The 21,060-nt window shown below is 34.5% G+C and overlaps 1 protein-coding gene across 15 annotated transcripts in view; it reads right to left on the reverse strand.

Annotated features, from left to right (window-relative positions):
* SLC4A10 (solute carrier family 4 member 10) overlaps positions 1 to 21,060 on the reverse strand; it is a 301,395-nt gene that overhangs the window by 130,058 nt on the left and 150,277 nt on the right. For all 15 annotated transcript variants that reach the window (XM_029224937.1, XM_029224936.1, XM_029224932.1 and 12 more), the window contains 2 exons: positions 13,688 to 13,826; positions 3,649 to 3,809 (listed from right to left, as the gene is read on the reverse strand). In XM_029224937.1, the coding sequence (XP_029080770.1) occupies positions 3,649 to 3,809; positions 13,688 to 13,826 (300 nt within the window). The remainder of the gene's footprint in view (positions 1 to 3,648; positions 3,810 to 13,687; positions 13,827 to 21,060) is intronic.

Raw genomic sequence — 21,060 nt, forward strand, 5'->3', positions numbered from 1 at the left:
ATAAGAAAACTTACTTTCCAGACCAAGGATGGTAATAGCATAGGCATTAAAATATATATATATGGCTATTAACATACTCCCAAATCTGCAGATTATATTCAGTGGAGCAAACTGTGGATTTTTCCTTTGATGAAAGATTTTAAACAGCAAGATCTGTTTTAATGAGTTGAGAACTATGATTGTTAATCTGTCCATGGTACTAACTTTGGTTTGGTTTTAATATCTTACCCTCATTGACAGCAATAGGTTAAAGTAGACACACTACAGAGGTAATATTTCCATTATTAATCTTTACAGTGCTGAATTTAAGAGATTAACATAAACCGTAAAATTTCCTATAATTTATATGAATATAATTGAGAAGCATTTTTAATACAATTAATCTCCATATCAGAATAAATCAGGATAAGAAAATATATCTGGAGAATTTTGGATTTGAAAAGTTAAGTAATATTTTGAAGGAAGAAGTTTAAATTTATTCTGAATTCCTTAAAACATTGGGAAATAGACACTTTTAAATTAACTTTATCCAAAAGAAAATCCTACTTTAATTACACCAGAAATTCTTGACAGACCTGCCAGATACAAATGGGATTTTCTCCTGCTAAGTCTACAAAAATCTCTTTAAAGAATTATTTAAGAGTCTATTAAAAACATATCAGAACATTGATATAAAAATCCTTGACCATTCTAAAACAATATCTGGGTCATATTCCTCTACTAGGAAATGTCTAGAAAACATTAAGCTGCAGAGCCTGTGCATTTGCAAAGGACTAGGGCTTAGAGCCCTTAAAGATAAACTATTATATCTAGCTTTTGCAAAACAGAAACTAGCGACTAATACATTAGTAACTGCCTAACATATAGAAAAGTATGATAAATAAGAGGTGAAGAAAAAGTTCCAAATCTTAAAGTTAATCACTATGGTCCCAAATTATCATGAAATAGAAAAAAACAAAATTTATGATTATAGATTAATCAAAAGAAATTATTCCCATCTCTGCAAGTGTTACCTGTAATGTATCACTTTCTATTTATCTATTTATAAAATGTAGGAAATAGTCTCTTCCCTACCTCATAAGGTTTCTGTGATAATAAAATATAGTAATGGATGTGAAAATACAAAGTTAGAAGTCTTCAAAATGTAAAACATTTACTACAAACTTCGTAATACAGCTAAATTGTCACAAAGTAAAAATATCAATAAGTAAACAATAAAAATAATTACAAGCTATCAGAGAAAATTTATTAATGAGATTTTATTGAGGGCAGAAATAAATACCTTTGGATTAAATACACCAAATTAAAATTACTCAAAGAGAGAGAATCTCTTCTCATTAATGATTGAAAAGGAACCTAAGGAAACAACGATCAACACAGGTACTTGTAATCCTATTTTTCTACGTGGTGTTAACTCTAAACTACTGACCTTTTCTGAATGGCAGTTTACACTGTTGTACACTGAAAATGGGACATTAAAAAAGTTGGTCTACTTTGGAGGCAGAAAAATACAGACTAATTAGAAGAGAAGAAAGAATACTAAAAACCTATTTGGGATATTGAGACTTCCACTGAACTACTTTCATTTGTAAGAATAGACTTAGAAAATGTAATTTGCTTTAAAAAGCTAGATTCAACAGAGCTAACAACCTTTACATATTCTACAGTTGAGCTTGGGGAAGAGGGCAGGTTTAGGGAAAGGAAGCATAAGTTTAGACAACAAAACCAAGCTAAAGTGATAAACAACAGAGTTTTAGTCAAATTATAACAGGAGAATATTTCCTGGTAGAAATAAATTCCTAAAGAAAGCATTAGAAATTACATGTTTTAAGAAATTTAAAGCCTGGTAAAACTATGAAGAGAATTTTCTGAGGCTAATTTTGCCTGGTTGAGGAATTTGACAGCTTCATTACATACAGCCAATCCAAAACTCATTTGAATTAATCCATTTTCAAAGGTAATGCCATCACTGACATAAGTAGCAGAAATAAACTCCTTATTTTGGGCAAGACCTTTAACCTTCTGAGTCACTTTATTTATGAAGGATAACAATAATAATACTAAGCCCCAAGTTTGTTTTGAATATCAAAAAGATAGTTGTAGAATTACTAAAAAGAGCTTCCTAAACTGCAAAGTACTAGGAAGAACCCAGCCATTTCATTCATAATTAAAACATAAATATTTTTATTGGGTATCAGCAATACCCCATAACGTAAAGCTAGGAAATTGAATTGGATGGCTACTATACCAGCGTTCTCAGGAAGTTTGCTAATTTCCATGTTAGGCTCTAGTTCTGTATTTAAAGTGTAATCTCTTTATAAGTGTTGTATGAAACTGAGGGGAGGAAAGCTCATCTTTCCTGTTTCTTTTGTGTGTGTTTTTTTTTGTTTGTGCTTAATATTGTGAGCCAAAATATCTCTCCATGCTTACTTTTTTTTTCACACATATTGCAATGTATGTATGCCTATCAGCACCAACAGCCAAATAAATAATTTTAAAGGAATTAACAACAACCACTTCAAGCCATCTCTTTCTTCAGACAGTAGTTGTAGTGTAATAGAAGGAACATGGAGCTTAAAGTCAGAGGCCCTTAAATGGAACTGGAACCATGAAAGTTTCAGAATTTCTATTTTCTTATTGAAATATGGGAATGCACTTACTTTATGAGGTTATTCTGAAGATTAAATTAGATACATTATTTTTCTAATACAATATTTTCTCGTTTACGTGATCCAAAAACACACAGAGTGTTTTGGGTTTTTTTCCCATCTCTACAATATAATTAAGACACTGAAGTCTCTCTGAAGTCTTTCTACTCCACAAATAAATTCCACATGGAACTGCTTTTATGTTTTTCTGAACTAGGAATTTTTAAAACTGCCTGAGTCCTAGCTTTGTTTTTATTTTTAAAAATCTCCAGTAACCATTTCGTTTATACCCTTTCAAAACTCATTTCTGTGTTTTTTTTGTATTATTTTGTTTTTACTAAAATGTTTGTCTTCCAGCTGAAAAGATATAGGAGTTCTTTGCTTTTATTTGCAGAGTAACAGTAAGATGCTTCCTAAATATAACTGCTTGTGTGATATAGCCATAATAGACTTCTAGTACAAATCATTCATCCCAGACGCAAGCCATAGTTTCAATTATAAACTAATGTAAACTTCATCACTTGGCCTCCTCTGGAATTCAAGATTTTTAATTCAGTTTAAAATAAATGGCCATACCTTTCTGTTCTATCCTAAGCTAACATTTTTCCTAATTACTGAAACTTTTTCATTTGGCTATTTCATGTATTTGAATATTGAAAAAAATCAATCTCTAGCTTTATGGATTTTTCCTTCAATTTTCTAATGGTGACAGTCTAATTACATATGATGATGAAAAACAATATATGCTAAATGGAAACCAAGGTATATAGATTCTTGTTCTAGACTTGCCACTGGCATGTTAGACCATATTTCTTTGAGATTCAACTTCTTTTATCTTAAATGAGGTGGTAAAACAAAGTTATTTTTGAGGTCTCATACACTGATCATGAGAATTACTTTCCTAAAGGTCACACGTGTATAGAATTATAAGAAAAAGGGAATTAAAAAAATCAGCTGTACCCATAAGTGTGAAATAGACTAAGGAGAAAAAAGGATGTACCTGCAATTTCTTCTAAAGTGTTGGCATGCATGTCCAGCAACACAGTTCCATTCAGAATACAACTTCTCAACTCAAACAAGCTGTGCAGTGAAAGAGTAGCCACATAAGGCTTGCTCCACCTTTCCCCTCCATCTTCCACATCTTCTTCAAACTTCAACCACCTATTCAAATAAATTTTATAATTTTTTAAAATTTGTAACATGTTTTTATTTCACCACTACCCTGCTATAAAAGTATTCTTAAAACAAGACACATTAAAAGAAGGCCATTCCAAGATGAAAAAAAAAGAAAGGGGGGTGAATTCTAGCCATAAGTATAAAACAAATGATTTTACTACCGTAAAGACACTGATATTTATGGCAAAAATATTTCCATAGAACATGCATTGCATTCACTTTAAGAGATCTCCCTTCAGGCATTAAGTTACCTAATTTTGAATTTTTCCCAAGTTACAAATAAATATTATTATCAGCACATTGAATATTACATTGTAGATGAATGAACCTTTATCCCAACAATAAAAGGTAGAAGTATAAAGCTATTCACATTACTTCTTGGTTTCAAGGATTTCAGAAGTAAGTAAAAGCCAGCCCAAGTCATCTGGTTTATTTCATTTTAATTCCATTTAACAAACATACTTTCTGTCATTGAAAGATACGTTTAAAACAAACAAAAACTCAGTTTTTTAATTAATCTTTCTAGCACTGAAAAAATATATCAATATAAACGTTTAGTCAGTGGTCACAGGGAATCTGTTGTAGAACTAATAAAGAGAGTACACTACATGGAAAGATAACGGTGGTTAAAAAATGCAAAAGAAAATGAGAGAGTACTCATTTTTCTTTTAGTGGGAGGTCTTAAAACAATATTTGAATCTCTTGACAATTCTGCCCTTTGATTTTTAGGGAAGCTAGTATAATTTGGGGACTATTCCGTAGGAAAAATACTTATTAGGCCTGTTTGAATGAAATCTAGTGATTGTAGTCACTTCCTAGGGACTAAATCTATGAGAACTGAGCTCAGCCCCCATTCCCTGAGTGTTCCTGCCAGGGCCAGAGAATAGAAGAACCTTGATAACACGGTGCCAAATGGGAGACCACTGCCTTCTTGGAGTGAAATGAGTAGTAATATCTGAGATTGTTTCTAACTAAGATAAATGGAAGGGATAAAGAGAAATCGATGATTTTACTGCTCTGGCACTAGCACTAAATATCTTATTCTTTTAGGGACTTGCTTTTTAATCTTAGTAGATAACCATATTAATTCCACCATTTCTAATGAAGCCTAGCCTAAATGCCTCTCCTCTCTCCGTCCCCCACCATTTTCCTCATATTTTCTCTCTTTGTCACTTTTGCGCTAACTTCCTCTCTCCATGCAATATCACTCAAACTTCCTATCTATATGATATTTTATTGCTGTTTCGTGTAATCAAATGATCCAACTCCAACTCCAACAGAGGACATCTTGTATAGTTAAGAACCAGTGTATCGGCCAGCTAAAAAAACTAAGCAAAAGGGCTAGTCAGAAAGATTTGTGTGTAGAGTTCCAAGAACGATAAAGACAGCTATGGATCTGTCTTCAGAGTTCAAGGATGAAAACGTCAGGAAGTAAAAAGGAAACTGGTAGGGAAGAACAGTTATGCCTGCCAAAAATTTACAGTCCTATGTTTATGCCTATCATAAGTTTAGAGAATGCTTGAAGATTGAAAAAACTAATATTTAAGCACAAATCACTGACAGTATCTCTTCAAATGGTGACAATTTTATAGAGTATTTTTGTCTACACAGTTGGGAATTTTTTCATATTAGTGAATCTTAACGATTTTCAGCCCTTTACAGGGCCATAATGCATCACAGATCATGGGATGGTCATTAATACTGCTCACCAACTATAACTAGTTCTCCCTCTCTTCTTAGTAAAGAGTAGGATATCACTACCTGGCTTTCTTTTAACTGGGTGAGGCCACTGTTGACAAAGAATTGTGAGCAGAAATTCTCTGTGCCACTTCCAGACTGGAGTTTTTCAATGCTAGGATGAGACCCTCTGGAGCTCTTTTTCCCTCTGTGGCCACCAGCTATGTTCAAGGTGTAGGCAGTTCTATCATCCAGAGTCTCCGAGTAACGACTAGTGCAGTGGTGCAGAGCTTCTACTGATTCACGATGGACATGTATCATGAACCATAAATAAACCTTTGTGATTTTAAGCTTTTGAAATTACAGGATATTTTTTCTAGCACAATTTAGCCTATCCTAACTGATACAAATTTTAGCAATTCATACCAGCATCAAGTTCCTAATTAGAATTAATGGTGAGAGTGAATATACTTTTGATAAATATAATAATCTGGTATTTCTTGCCAGGTATAAAAGTAAGGACATGGTAACGTGAATGTCAATATCTCCAAGGATCAACCTCTTGACAGACATTTTGAAATGGGATAGTACTGTGGAAAGTGTATTGGACTAGTTGGGAATAAAAAGAAATCTAGGTTTGGGGCCCTACTCTATATCTAAATTGCTGTGTGACCAAGGGAAAGTCTTTCAACTTCTCTGGGCCACAGTTTTCTCATCTGTAAAATGATGAGACAAATTCAACACATTCAAAACTTGTCCAGGATCACCTAGTCACTAACCTTGTCAAACCAGATCAACTCCAACTGTTCTTGTTTTTCTCCAGAGTCTGTGCCCATTTTTTACCATAATACAATTACTTCAGTTGGATTTATGGACTTTTTTAGCTAAGATATCTTATGCTAAAGCCTATAGTGAAAACAACAGATTTAACATTTAATTTTCCTTCTTGTCTGGAACAAATCTCAAGTTGAAAAATGTTCTGTGCTCTCTCCCTCTCATCTTATGTTATCCACAGAAGGTGTACCAAGAGAGTGGATACAACTTTTATTAAATCTTCTGTCACCTTATATACTACTCACATATGACGTGGTTTTTCAGACAAAAAGAATAAAAGAAGGGAGTCTTTACAGCATCACTTATGCTGGTGTTATTTTGACTGAAGAACCTTGTTAGATTTGAAATCTAGTTTCCAGTCTGTTGTGTGGTAAAGAAGAATTAGGGTCATAAAAGGGTGTAATTTTGTTTGGGGGACTATAGATTTCTCTTTTCTGGAGCTCTGGTACTTTCTGTCATCTTTCTATACAGAATTGCTACTAAAATGTTGTATTTAAAATTTTCACTCAAGGAATCCTGAAAAGAGTGTTGATACATTACTAAAAAAACATATTGTTTCTTAATTACTTAAGTATAAATCTATAGACTGACCCATACAATAATATTGTTTGTAAGTTGTAATAACGCTAATAATAAATTCATTTTTAAATATCCATGGGCTTCTTGATCTATGCAAAATGATCCAACCCCTTCTTCTAAGGGGATTTATAGTTAAATTTTACTTCCAGATAACAGTGAAAATAATTAAATAAGTAAAGAAGCATCTACATCATTTTATCTTGGTTCCTTTGAAAGGGAATATTTAGATTAAGAATCTTGAGAAGATATGGGGGGGGGGTGTACGTGTGTTTGTGTGTGTGTAAAAACCACCACCATAATCAAGATACAAAACTGTTCCATCACCACAAATGAGCTTCCTTTATATTCCCAATCTTCACCCTGTTTCTTTCCCCAGGTAATCATTAATCTGTTCTTCATCACTATAGTTTTGTCATTTTGAGGATGTTATGTAAATGGAATCATATAGTTTGCAACTTTTTGAGATAGACATTTTTTCACTAAAACACAATGCCCTTGAGATCCATCCAAGTTGTTGTATATATCAATAGTTTGTTCCTTTTTATTGTTGAAAAGTATTCCACTGTATGGATGTACCAAAGTTTATTTAACCATTCACCCACTGAAGGATATCTGAGTTGTTTATAGGTTTTTGTGATTACAAATGAAGCTGCTATGAACATTCATGTAGAGGTTTTGTGTGAAAATAAGTTTTCATTTCTCTAGGATAAATGCCCAAGACTGTGATTGCTGAGTCATATTTACTAATAATGCATGCTTAGTTTTATAAGAAACTATCAAACTGTTTTCTAGAGCAGTGCTACCATTTTACATTCACACCAGCAATAGCTGAGAGATCCAGTGTCTCTATATCTTCACCAGCATTTGCTATTGTGACTTTTTTTTTTTACTTTAGTTATTCTATTAGGTGTGCAGTGGTATCTCATAGGGGTTTTAATTTACATTTCCCTAATGACTAATGATGTTGAACACCATTTTATGTGAACACCTTTTTTTGGCCCATTTTTCCAATTGATTTGTTTTCATACTGTTGAACATTTAGAGTTCTTTACATATTCTAGATATAATATTTTTGTCAAATATATGGTTTCCGAATATTTTCTCCCTGTCTGTAGTTTGTCTTCATCCTCTAACAGGATTTTTCACAGCAAAAAGTTTTTAATTCTGGTGAAGTCCAATTTAAGAATATTTTCTTTTCTTCTTTCATTCAAAAGATTGTGCTTTTGGTATCATGCCTAAAAACTCATCTTCTAGCCCTAGGTCCTGAAGATTTTCTCTTATGTTTTCTCTAACATTTGTATAGCTTTATGCTTTACATTTAGATTTATGATTAATTTTGAATTAATTTTTGTATACACTGTGAAGTTTAGATTGAAGTTAATATTTTTTACCTCTATGTAGATCTCTAATTGTTCCAGTACCATTTGTTGAAAAGACAATTCTTCCTTCACCTTTGTCAAAAATCAGTTAGCTGCACTTGGGTTAGTTTTTCTTAGTTCTCTATTCTGTTCCATCAAACTACTTGTCTATCTGAGAAGACATTTTAAAAACAAAAACTCCTTCCTTTAGAATAATTTCTTTCAAACTGGGGGCTTGATCTTTTAGACCAAGAATGGAGACTCTTGTGAGTTCCAAGCAGTTTGGATGGCCAAATATAAGTTATATGCATGGATGGTTTGATATAAGCATAGGTTTTATGAGTATTACAGGAGGAAACATAAGATACTTTCCATAAAAAGGAACCCACAAGTTACAAATACCAAGTTACTAAACATTTAAAGATTCAGTGTTTTATGCCAACTCCAGAATGATGCCAAAAGCTTTAAAAGATATTTAAATGAATATATTTTAAAGATACATAAGTATATCTCTCTTTTCTGTTTTTCATTCCATTTCATACTCCAAAGATAGAAATTAGCAGGTCTAAGAACACACCAAATCCTGTTTTAAGATTTGTAGTCACTGAATATACCGTCAGTTACAAAATGCCTGGTTGCAGTTAATGACCTAAAGTGCTGCAATTTATTCCAGTTTTCAAATAAACTCAGCTGACATTTGTTTGAATAGCAAACCAAAGCAAACAAGAGTCTCACAGGCATGAATGAGATGTGACGGACAATGAAAAAAAAAAGAAATTGTAGGCCAACTGCATGACATTTTCTATGGGGGAGGGGTGGATTTAAACTCTGTTGAGATTATTTTCATTTCCTTCAGTATGTCTGTGTCTGTTTTCATCCATAATTAACACACTGGAATCTCTTTCTACTAAGCAGCAACAACATAAAATAGGTGTTTCCTGAATTCTTTGAGGATTAAGTTGATGATAATCTCCTCTACAATATTAGAAAATCTCCTCTACTCATATTAGAAATCTACAAAATAAAATTCTTCTGCAAATTAGAGATAGATGATTTCTATAGAATTTAACTCTTTCTGTTTATTTTATTCTCACTAATTTAGTTTAACTTTTCTAATAATTTTTATTCTCTGATTCTACCCAAAAAGGGAGTAAAGGAGTTACCATATCATCCAAAATGATAGTCTTGGGGGAAGTCATGAATTCTCAAGAGAAAACATCCTTTTTGGGTAGAGTTAAGGATATGGAGGGTGAAGGGGGAACATGGTTAGAGTGGGGGCTGGAGATTAACATATGTAATCATAAAGTACCTATTTCAAGAGGAAAGGGGTATTAAAATGTATCCGCACTTAGAGTTTATCGACATTAGCTGTTCTTAATTCATATTATTTTCACATCTCACATTGCACTGAAAAATCCTGATGACTTGACCCTTTACCAATTTTAAATATCAAATACCTTCACATCATCAATAAAATTGTTTTGATGTAAAAATTTTTTCCACATTACCAAGTATGTATCAGAGGCCTAACTGCTATCCCTTTCTTTGCCTCTGCTGAGCTCATTTGTGGGAAGCATTTTTAAAGGGCAACCACAGTGAGTCAAGCATGTTGTCTCCACAACTGCACAGCTGTGGTATCTTTGGGTATTTTTCTATTAATAACATTATATGTTATTTATAAGCAGGACATTGTAATTGTGTTGATTTCATTAGCTCTGTCATATGGCTTCCTCTAGGGTTTTTTAAAAGGGAACAGCTGGTTTTCACAAACATTTATTAAATAATTATTATTCAAAAATTTAGCTTCAAAACCTAAAACTTTGCTTAAGTTTTACTTGGCAACAACAGTGGGCATGAATTATTCAAGATGTGATATGTGGCAGGTGCAATGTGCTGATAAAATATCCTTTTTATTTCTATTATTAGGGTAGAAAATTATTAATCCCCCTGGAATACTAATCAAAAGAAAGAAGTACTTCAAATGGTTATGATTTATTAGAATTAAATTGTATTTGAAAAATCAGATGGAGTCATGAATTAACTAAACTTAGTTTTGTTAGATGAACTAGGGCATCAAGAACAAAATTACTTCCACCACTTTAAAACTTACTCCATTTCTTTTTTTTTTTTTTCTCGGTACGCGGGCCTCTCACTGTTGTGGCCTCTTCCGTTGCGGAGCACAGGCTCCAGACGCGCAGGCTCAGCGGTCATGGCTCACGGGCCCAGCCCCTCCGCGTCATGTGGGATCTTCCCGGACCGGGGCACGAACCTGCGTCCCCTGCATCGGCAGGCGGACTCTCAACCACGGCGCCACCAGGGAAGCCCCCTACTCCATTTCTAAGTCCTCAGTAAACACGTTCTGTTCTTCCCTGACGTGTTGTGTCTCAGCCAAAATTCATCTACTCTCCTCTTCAATGTCTGTTACTATTTTGTTTGTTCATCAGATGTCTCCCGAACCTCAAATACCTGCACCGTGCATAAGGTTCCAGAAGCAGGGCTAAGAACACAGGTCCTATCTAACAACATTAGAGAATATTAATAAGTAACTGGGTCATCTCTCTCATTCTTTATAAATAAACAGCAACATATTTTGATGGCTTAGGATAAACATGTTGTTCAAGTTAATCCATTAGAGCATGATAAAATTCTACCTGCTTAATTGTGACAAGAAAAGAGTTAGATTCTAGCATTGCTCTGCTATCTCCTAGCTTGATGAGAGTGGGAAAGTTACAAGGAAGTTACTGCTTAAAAGGAATAGATCACCATTTGATCTGGAAGGTGAAAAATCACCAACCATTTTCATAATAAGGGAGTTAATCCTGTCAAAACGCATATTCCAATCTTACTTCTCAGCTCTATTCTGAGGGATGAGAGTGAAGAAAGAAATATAAAAGAAATGCTTCCAAAAAGTACTTCTCAGCAATTGATTAAAGAGATTCTAACCAGAGCTGTATAGTCATCGTAACCACCGGATCTCCTTCCTTCAAGTCAGCCAGGAACACCTGTTTCTTAGAACCAGCTGAAGACGGATGCCTCTAGCCTTAAACAGGGAGGTTTGCACTTCAAATTCCTTATCAACAACTCTTTAATCATGAAAGAGCAAAACGTATAACACTAATTGGTGGAGAATATTATCATATATTGTTTTTCTGTCATCAAAGAAGATGAGCACACATATTATATCCTTGAAAATAATACTTGGTTTTTGATGCAGTTGGAAGAAAAAAATTAGGTAGATGGTTCTTAATCTCAAAATTTGCCAGGTCATATAAAAACTGTTTCAAATTTAGTTCTATATTTAAAATATTATAATAGCATCAGAAAGAATTTAATTTATGTAGTTTTTTCATTAAAAAAGGTAATTCACACAGAAAAACATACCACCAGTTTAAGGCATTAAAAAACACAAGTAAAAAAATGAATGACTTGAAATAAAACAGGTAAAGGCAATGAACAGTTAGTTCTCAGGAAAAAAATAAAAACATATGAAAAAATGTTCAATCTCACTAATAATTAGAGAAATACAAATTAAAGCACTGAGATTTATTTTGCATCTACAAAATTAGCCAAAATTTTTACAAGTTTGATGATTTTGTGTGGCAAAGGTTTGGGGGAAATAAGCATTCTCATACATTGTTGAGGGAAGTATAAATTACCAAAACATTTTATGAAGGCAATTTTGCAATATCTATAAAAGTAAAAAAAAGTTTGCTCTCTTTGACACATAAATTCCACTGCTAAAAATTCACCCTACATGAATACCTACAAAATAATCCCAAAATATATGTGTAAATGATTATTGCAGCAATGTTTACAGCAAAAAAAACCACAAAGCAATCTAAATCCCTATCAAGACTGGCTAAATAAATGAAAGTTCATCCATAACTAAATGTGATGCAGTCATTAAAGAGATTAAAAAGATTGAGTAATCTGTATTGATAATATGGAAAATGATCCAAATATATTAAATGAAAAAAGCAAGGCATGAACGCGGTATATAATACCTCTTATGTAAATATAAAAAGGGCATACATTTACATGCAGATCTAGGCATTAAAATTTTTATGAAAAGATGTACAAGAAGCAATTAATAGTGATTACCTTTGAGGAGAAGTACTATGAACAAGAGTAGAGCCATGTTCTTGCTTTTTTACCTTTCTATGATTTTTGAATTTTAAATATCAGCAGTTAATTTTTTTAATGTTAACAGAGATGAACTAGGTGAAAGCCATTTTTATCTTCTTCTATTTACTTCTAGTATATTTTAAATAAAAGAGAGCTACAAAGACCACTTAAATTATATCAAACAAGAATTAACCAAGCCAGTATTAGTTATAATATTATCATGATTGAGCATTTAATTCCACAGTACCTCTGGCTAGAGTTAAGGCAATGATTAAATGCTAGACCTGAGACTCTATTCCTAAGGTCTACTGAATCTACATTTCAACAAGATCCCTGGTGATATGTATTCACATTAAAATTTCGGAAGCAGCAGGTAAAAGACAATCCTAGGCATGCCCACAGTTCCTAGTGCACACCTGTATCACAGCATTCATTATACAGTACTTACAACTTTGTTTACTTATCTAAATCCCGCATTAGAGGTGAGGTTGTTAAAAGCAAGATCTAAGGTGTTTTTTTCTTTTTCTTTTTTTCTTGTTTTTGGTGTGGCTTGAGGGATCTTAGTTCCTCAGCCAGGGATTGAACTCGGGCTCTCGACAGTGAAAGCACAGTCCTAACCACTGGACTGCCAGGGAACTCCCTAAGACTTTTGTTGTTGTTGTTCTATATCCATTGCACCTGGCACACAATAGACCATAAATGTTTGTTAAATAAATGAGTAAATAAGTAAGAAAAGATGACAGCAATTCATCAATTACATGGCAATATGGAAATATTAATTACAAATGACAGAAAAAGTAATTTCTTAAAAATTATTTTTAAAAACCACTATGTTTAAATGTATACATATCCTAGAAACACATTACAAAATATTTTTACCCTCAACAAATAGTAAATAAATTCAGGACTCCAACTAAAGTCTCTTATAATGTTTGCCCTTTCTTTTAAAAAGTCCCATATAATATCACCAGTTGGGGCACAACCTAGCAGTTGAAAAGATAGAAATAAATTACTGTTAGATATCTACTGTTTTCCTGATGACACGCAAATTATGCTACTGTTTAGGACTGCGGCTGCTGCTGGTTCTGCATCACTGTTTACTATAATTACAGCCTTCAGGTTTCATCCTGACCCATATCCCATTATAGGATACACCCAGGCCAGATGAGCAATTTCAGAAAGCAGCAGCACTGATGGATGTTTGCAAAATTGTGGCATTAGATATCTCTCTTTCTAATAGCATGAAAATTCTTTAGTATACCCTCATCCTTCAACAAAAAAAATCCTCACCTGGCTGTTTCTCGCCATTCAGCATCCTCACCTTCACGCCAGCAGATCTCATCCAGTTCCGTAAAAAGGTCATGAGGAATGTGTTCCTCATCATCATCCTCGGTTCCAAGAATAAACTGTACCCGCTGTGATGGGGTGTCTATGGAAATCAGACACATGAACATGCATTATCATGACTTGGAGCTTGAAATGTCCCGGTCACCGCCTTCAACACCACTCCAAACTCACATCTCCCCTGCCCCCCCCACTGCCGCATGCAGCCAGAGTAGACTTGGGAAATTAAGACTAAATTTGGCATTATATTAAGTCTAGTATAATGCGGGATCATAAATATGTAAAATGTAAATATGTAATGTATCTATATTATCAAAGATAAAATCAAATGTGATGATTATTTTGGATTACATATAACATCATGGAAACTATTTCTACATCTCTCTTATACACACACACATTTTCTTTCATCACATATGCTACATTTTATGGTAATATTCGTAAGAGTAGACTATGATAAAATTCACTTATACTAAAACTGTGCTGAATATAATTCACCAAAGAACTCCCTTGTGATGCTTCTTTGTAGTCACAACCTTATCCCTCTCCTAACCCCTGGCAACCACTAATCTGGTCCCTACTGCTATAGTTTTGCCTTTTCCACAATGCCATATAAATGGAAACATACAATGTATAGTTTTTTGAGACTGTTGTTATTCACTTATCATAATGCCTTTGAGATTTTGAGATTTATCTGTGTCACTGAATGTATCAGTAATTCCTTCTTTTTATTGCTGAGTAACAGTCCATTGCAGGAATGTACCATAGTTTTCTTATCCATTCATTTACTGAAGGGTATTTAGTTTACAATTTTTTCAATTATGAATAGAAGTGCTATAAGTATTCTTGTACAGGTTTTTGTGTGAACCTAAGTTTTTATTCTCTAGGGCAAACACCTAGGAGTAGGATTGCTGGGTTACCTGGTAAATGTGTTATTCAATCAATACATTTGTGATGAAAATTATAAAACTTTATTGAATGATGTAAAAGTAGACCTAAATAAATGAGTAAGTTTATATTAATGGGAAAGCCCAATAGCGGAAAACCATCTTATAAATTCAATGTTATTCCAATAAAACATCTGGTACTTTCAAACGTTTTTTAAAACACAAAAGAATGAGTAAATCAGTAACAAGCAACAGTGATTACTGAAATCTATAATATTAAATACTTTGTGAAAATAAACCAATTAATCAGTAACTTAAAGGGTTAGGTTATAATTAAGTCACGACTGAGGATTTCAGAAGTCAAAAGCGAAAAATATACATATTACATAAAACATAATATAGTGTCATACTTTCTGTTCAGTATATGTTTGTGATGGGGCCCTAGCCTCTGCCTATGTTATTAGCCTTACCTTCTGCCACTCTTACCCTTGCAATTCCATTCTGAGTACCTTAGCCTTCTTTCAGATTTTTAAAAATACCATGCTCCTTCCCACTTCAGGACCATCGCACATACTGTTTCCTCTAGATCTCCCATATATCTTTCAGCATCTACTTCACTGTAATATGCTTCAGCAAGCCTACCTAATCAGCCTCATGAAACGCAAACACACATATAAGCGCACTCATATGCAATAATTAAGTCAGACACCTGTTATCTCAACTCATAGCACTCTATATTTCTCCTTGCTATACTTACCTCAATTGTCATTTAAAATTTACTGTTCATAACAAATTAAATACTTTAAATGGAAAATTTTTCCAGCTGTCAGAATTAGTCTCTTAGAAGGAGATAGGATCTAGTCCCTAAAGAATGCAAAAATACTTTTCAAATTATAAAGCATTATATAAATATTATTAATGATGACTGATGCTGATGCTAGTGGTAGTGGGGATGGTTACAATGAAAATATAGGCCTGTCAAATAGAGAGGTTTAGAATTAAAGCGCAGAGAATGAGAAAATAACAGTGCCGTTAATTAAAAGAGGGTTGTAACATGGGTAAGCCTTGAAGGCACTAACTGAAATAAGACAGTGAAAGGTAAATACTATATGACCTCACTTACATGTGGAATCTAAAAAAAAAAAAAAGACAAGATGAAACAAAACAATAAAACAAAACAAAAACACCAAACTCATGGAAAAAGGGATCAGATTTGTGCTTACCAGCTTTGGCGGGGGAGGGGGGCGGGGAACTGGAGGAAAATGGTCAAAAGGTATAAACTTCCAGTTATAAGATAAGTAAGTACTAGGGATGTAATGTACAACATAATGACTATAGTTAACACTGCTGTATGATATATAGGAAAGTTGTGAGTAGATCCTAAGAGTACTCATCTCAAGGAGACATTTTTTTCTTTTCTTTTTATTGTATCTATATGAGATGATGAATGTTAACTAAACCTATCATGGCAGTCATTTCACAACATATGTAAAGCAAACCATCATGCCATACACCTTAAACTTATACAGTGAGGTATGTCAATTATTTTTCAATAAAACTCGGGGAAAAAAAGGCTTGTCAGAATGAGGAGCCAGTATTGTAGGCTGAGAGCACAAGATCTTTTAGATTTGCTGAGTTTCAGGTGATTATGGTTCAAACATATAAAGATGGTCACAGGAAAGGTGGATATTTGATTCTGGAAAAGACGACAGGGTCAGAGGTAAAGACATGGGTTGCATTTAACTAGAGAAGTCATTTGATTACAATGGATGAGAACTCAAAAATGAAAGAATAGACAGAGAAGACTCAGCATCAGGGGAATAATAAGGTTTAAGATTTAGGATGAGGAAGAGTTAAAAAAAATCAGAAGAGCGGCTTCCCTGGTGGCGCAGTGGTTGAGAGTCCACCTGCCGATGCAGGGGACGCAGGTTCGTGCCCCGGTCCGGGAAGATCCCACATGCCGCGGAGCAGCTGGGCCCGTGAGCCATGGCCGCTGAGCCTGCGCGTCCGGAGCCTGTGCTCCGCAACGGGAGAGGCCACAACAGTGAGAGGCCCGCGTACCGCAAAAAAAAAAAAAAAAAAAAAAAAAAAAAAAAAAAAATCAAAAGAGGATTAGGTAGATATGTAAAAGAATTTATACATTAAACAAATATATAATGAGCACCTTCCATTGGTCAGGTGAATTAGACAGATATAAACAGAAAAAAACCCTCTGCCCTTATAGAGCTTACATCTGATGAGAGAGTAGTACAACAGTGGTCAAGGTAGAAAAGGATTTCAAGAAGATTAAGAAGTCAATAATGTCAGATGCTGTAGAATCAATGAGGAGAACTAGGTGTAACAGGGTTTGGACAGCTTAATGTTCAATAGCACTGGAATGTCAAAGACCATATATTACTTTTACAATCAGAAAAAAAACAAACTATCAATATTTCTTTTGGAATACAGACCATATTTTCAACAAATGGTTAGTTAAAATCAAACTTACAAAGTTATCTGAGGAAAGCCACTAATAGAATCATAACTGGAAATAAGCAAGTTCCTTTGCAAACTTTCATCTTTTCATTGTTAGCTATGTTACTCCTACTGCTTTAATTACTCACATATTAATTAACCAGGGTCTTAAATACATTTTTCCTAATAATCAGTGAAAATACTCTCCTTTCTGTAGACCCTGTCCAAAAGTTCTCTATTTTTCAGGCCCTTTCTGGAGAATGGTCAAAAATATGTTGAGAAATATACTTCTTATAACAACAGAACAAGTATAATGACAGAAGTGAATTGGAAAATTCCCTTTTACATATATGATCTTACTGTCATGAAAACCACAGGCTTCATACACAATGACATTTAGATCAAGAAAGCAGATTCACTAGATGTTTACCATTTTGCATTTCTGAATTATAGGTGCTTTTCTTCTTTATCCTTGTTATATTTCAGATAAATCAATATTTAGATTATCTTCTGAAATCATGAAATGATGACAAGTTTAATGGTTCTGTTCCAAATTCATGTCTCCAGTCTCTTTGCAGCTCAGTATTATTTTCCATCTTCATTTGAACTTTAAAATTTTGCTCATATTATTTGAATGTCCTATGTAATCTATTTGTTTGGATTCCTATATTTTAATTCATTTTATAATTGAAATAATATATTTATTATTAATGCTAATTAGTTCATTTTGTTATGGATTGATAAAAGGAACATTTCAGCTGAAGCATCAAGAACCAACAGGTATTTCTCTCCAAAGGGGACGTGAGACTACATGCAGAACTTACAAACTCTGTTCCTAAAAATCTAGTTATTTAACTCTAACTCTTTACCCATGCTAAGGCTATAAAAAGATCATAAGTTGAAAATAGCAGACACATTCTGGAAAGAATTTCTTCAAAGAAAGCTGTAATGTGAGTCCCAAGTTTCCTTAATCCCTTACAAAAGGCTGTCTGCCTCTCCCTCAAGACAACTGAGTAGTGCTCTAGGGCATCATGAATTTAACATGTCTCCCCGCAGTGGACTGGGGTATGATTCCTCCCTGAGAAACAAAGTCTGCCTAGCTGCTGATGGCTGAGATTGCTGCTGTGAATAACATGCACTCCAGAATTCACCAGGGCAATGAGTGTGTGCATGTTTTCTGTGAATCATATATGAGCTGCACCTATGAGACAGAGAGAGTCGGAGAGAAGCAGAGAGACAGAGAGACAGAGAGAATATGCAAGATAGAGAGAATGTGGAATGTGGGGTCATCTTAGATGCTGTCCAAGAGGCTGCCATGGAGCAATTACAAGACTTTAGCAGGGGGAATCTATCACTATAGACGAATATCTGGGGGATAAGGAAGAATAAGTAATAAGGCAGAAAAGAGTGCAGGTAAAAGAAAATGAGTCAATTTAAATTCTTGCTAAGCCTAGAGAGTATGACATCAGCTTGTAAGACTACCAGCTAAGTAACAGCTTTCCTGCCCCATTCCACTTAGTTCTTTTCATTTCCTATGCTCCAGATCTGAATGGATCAGAAACTAGAGTTAGAAAGATGATGGAGCATCTGGAAGAAGGAGAAGTTCAATGTAGGAGGGGAAAAAAGCAACTACATTCTCTGTTCTCAACCGGAGCACACCTGGGCAAGAGAGGGAGGCAAAAGGCCTTACAGTTAAAGCAAGTTCAAAGCTTTCACTATTATATGAGACTAAATATTTTAATTACTTATTAGAGGACTTCAAGTTACCTACGAGTGACTAGAAAGGCTGGAGAACCCATCAGAGTTTTCATTCAGGAGCAGAATAACAATTAGATCCACTGAGTAACTACAAAGGGATGGTACAAGCCAGAATAGAGTTACTTTATAATTAAATCCCACAAGTAGTGTTCAGTCAATATAAAAGTTATAAGAATCCTAGAAATGAGCATAGTTCTTTCATATTCATAAATGAGTCCTTCAAACTCAAAACTAACAACCTGATCAAAAAATGGGCCAAAGATTTTAACAGGCAACTCACCAAAGAAGATATACAGATGACAAATAAGCATATGAAAAGATGCTCCACATCACATATTACCAGGGAAATGCAGGTTAAAACAATGAGATACCATTATGCACCTATTAAAATGCCCCAAATCCAGAACACTAACCACACCAAATGCTGGCAAGGATGTGAAACAACAGGAACGCTCTTTCACTGCTGTTGGGAATGCAAAATGGTATAACTCCTTTGGAAGACAGCTTAGCAGTCTCTTACAAAACTAAACATACTTTTACTATATGGTAGAGCATTGCACTCCTTGGTATTTACCAAAAGGAGTTGAAACTTATGCCCACCAAAAGACCCTGCACACAGATGTTTATAGCAGCTTTATTCATAGTTGCCAAAACTTGGAAGAAGCCAAGATGTTCTTCAGTAAGTGAATGGATAAATCTATTATGATTCACACAGACAATAAAATATTATTCAATGCTAAAAAGAAATGAGACAGTAAGCCATGAAAAGACATGGAGAAATCTTAAATGTATATTAGTAAGTGAAAGGAGCTGATCTAAAAAGGCTACATACTGTATGATTTCAACTATATGAAATTCTGGAGAACTATGGAGAGAGTAAAAACATCAGTAGTTGCTGGGGGTGGTAGTGGAATGAATAGGCTGAAAACAAAGGATTTTAAATACCGTGTATGATATTATAATGACAGATATATGTCATTATACATTTCTCCAAACCCATAGAACATACAACACCAAGAGTGAGCCCTAAGGTAAACTATGGTTTTGTGCATGATTATGATGTGTCCATGTAAGTTCATCCTTGGTAAAAGAATGTACCATTCTGAGTGATGCTAATAATGGGGGTGGCTATACCTGTGTGGAGCCAAGGAGTATATGGGAAACCTCTGTACCTTCCTGTCGATTTTCATGTAAACCTAAAACTGCTCTAAAAAATAAAGGCTTTTTTTTTTAACATCTTTATTGGAGTATAATTGCTTTACAATGGTGTGTTAGTTTCTGCTGTATAACAAAGTGAATCAGCTATACGTATACATATATCCCCATATCCCCTTCCTCTTGCGTCTCTCTCCCACCCTCCCTATCCCACCCCTCTAGGTGGTCACAAAGCACCGAGCTGATCTCCCTGTGCTATGCGGCTGCTTCCCACTAGCTATCTATTTTACATTTGGTAGTGTATGTATGTCCATGCCACCCTCTCACTTTGTCCCAGCTTACCCTTCCACCTCCCTGTGTCCTCAAGTCCATTCTCTACGTCTGCATCTTTATTCCTGTCCTGCCCCTAGGTTCTTCAGAACCATTTTTCTTAGATTCCATATATATGTGTTAGCATACAGTATTTGTTTTTCTCCTTCTGACTTACTTCACTCTGTATGACAGACTCTAGGTCCATCCACCTCACTACAAATAACTCAATTTGATTTCTCTTTATGGCTGAGTGATATTCCATTGTATATATGTGCCACATCTTCTTTATCCATTCATCTGTCAATGGACACTTAGGTTGCTTCCGTGGCCTGCCTATTGTAAACAGAGTTGCAATGAACATTGTGGTACATGACTCTTTTTGAATTATGGTTTCTCAGGGTATATGCCCAGTAGTGGCATTGCTGGGTCATATGGTAGTTCTATTTTTAGTTTTTTAAGGAACATCCATATGGTTCTCCATAGTGGCTGTATCAATTTGCATTCCTACCAACAGTGCAAGAGGGTTCCCTCAAACACCAGCATTTCTTGTTTGCAGATTTTTTGATGATGGCCATTCTGACCAGTGTGAGGTAATACTTCATTGTAGTTTTGATTTGCATTTCTCTAATGATTAGTGATGTTGAGCATCCTTTCATGCGTTTGTTGGCAATCTGTGTATCTTCTTTGGAGAAATGTCTATTTAGGTCTTCTGCCCATTTTGGGATTGGGTTGTTTGTTTTTTAGATATTGAGC

The sequence above is a fragment of the Monodon monoceros genome, unplaced genomic scaffold (assembly GCF_005190385.1).
Source record: "Monodon monoceros isolate NGI ecotype Baffin Bay Population unplaced genomic scaffold, NGI_Narwhal_1 Super_Scaffold_16, whole genome shotgun sequence".
NCBI lineage: Eukaryota > Metazoa > Chordata > Mammalia > Artiodactyla > Monodontidae > Monodon > Monodon monoceros.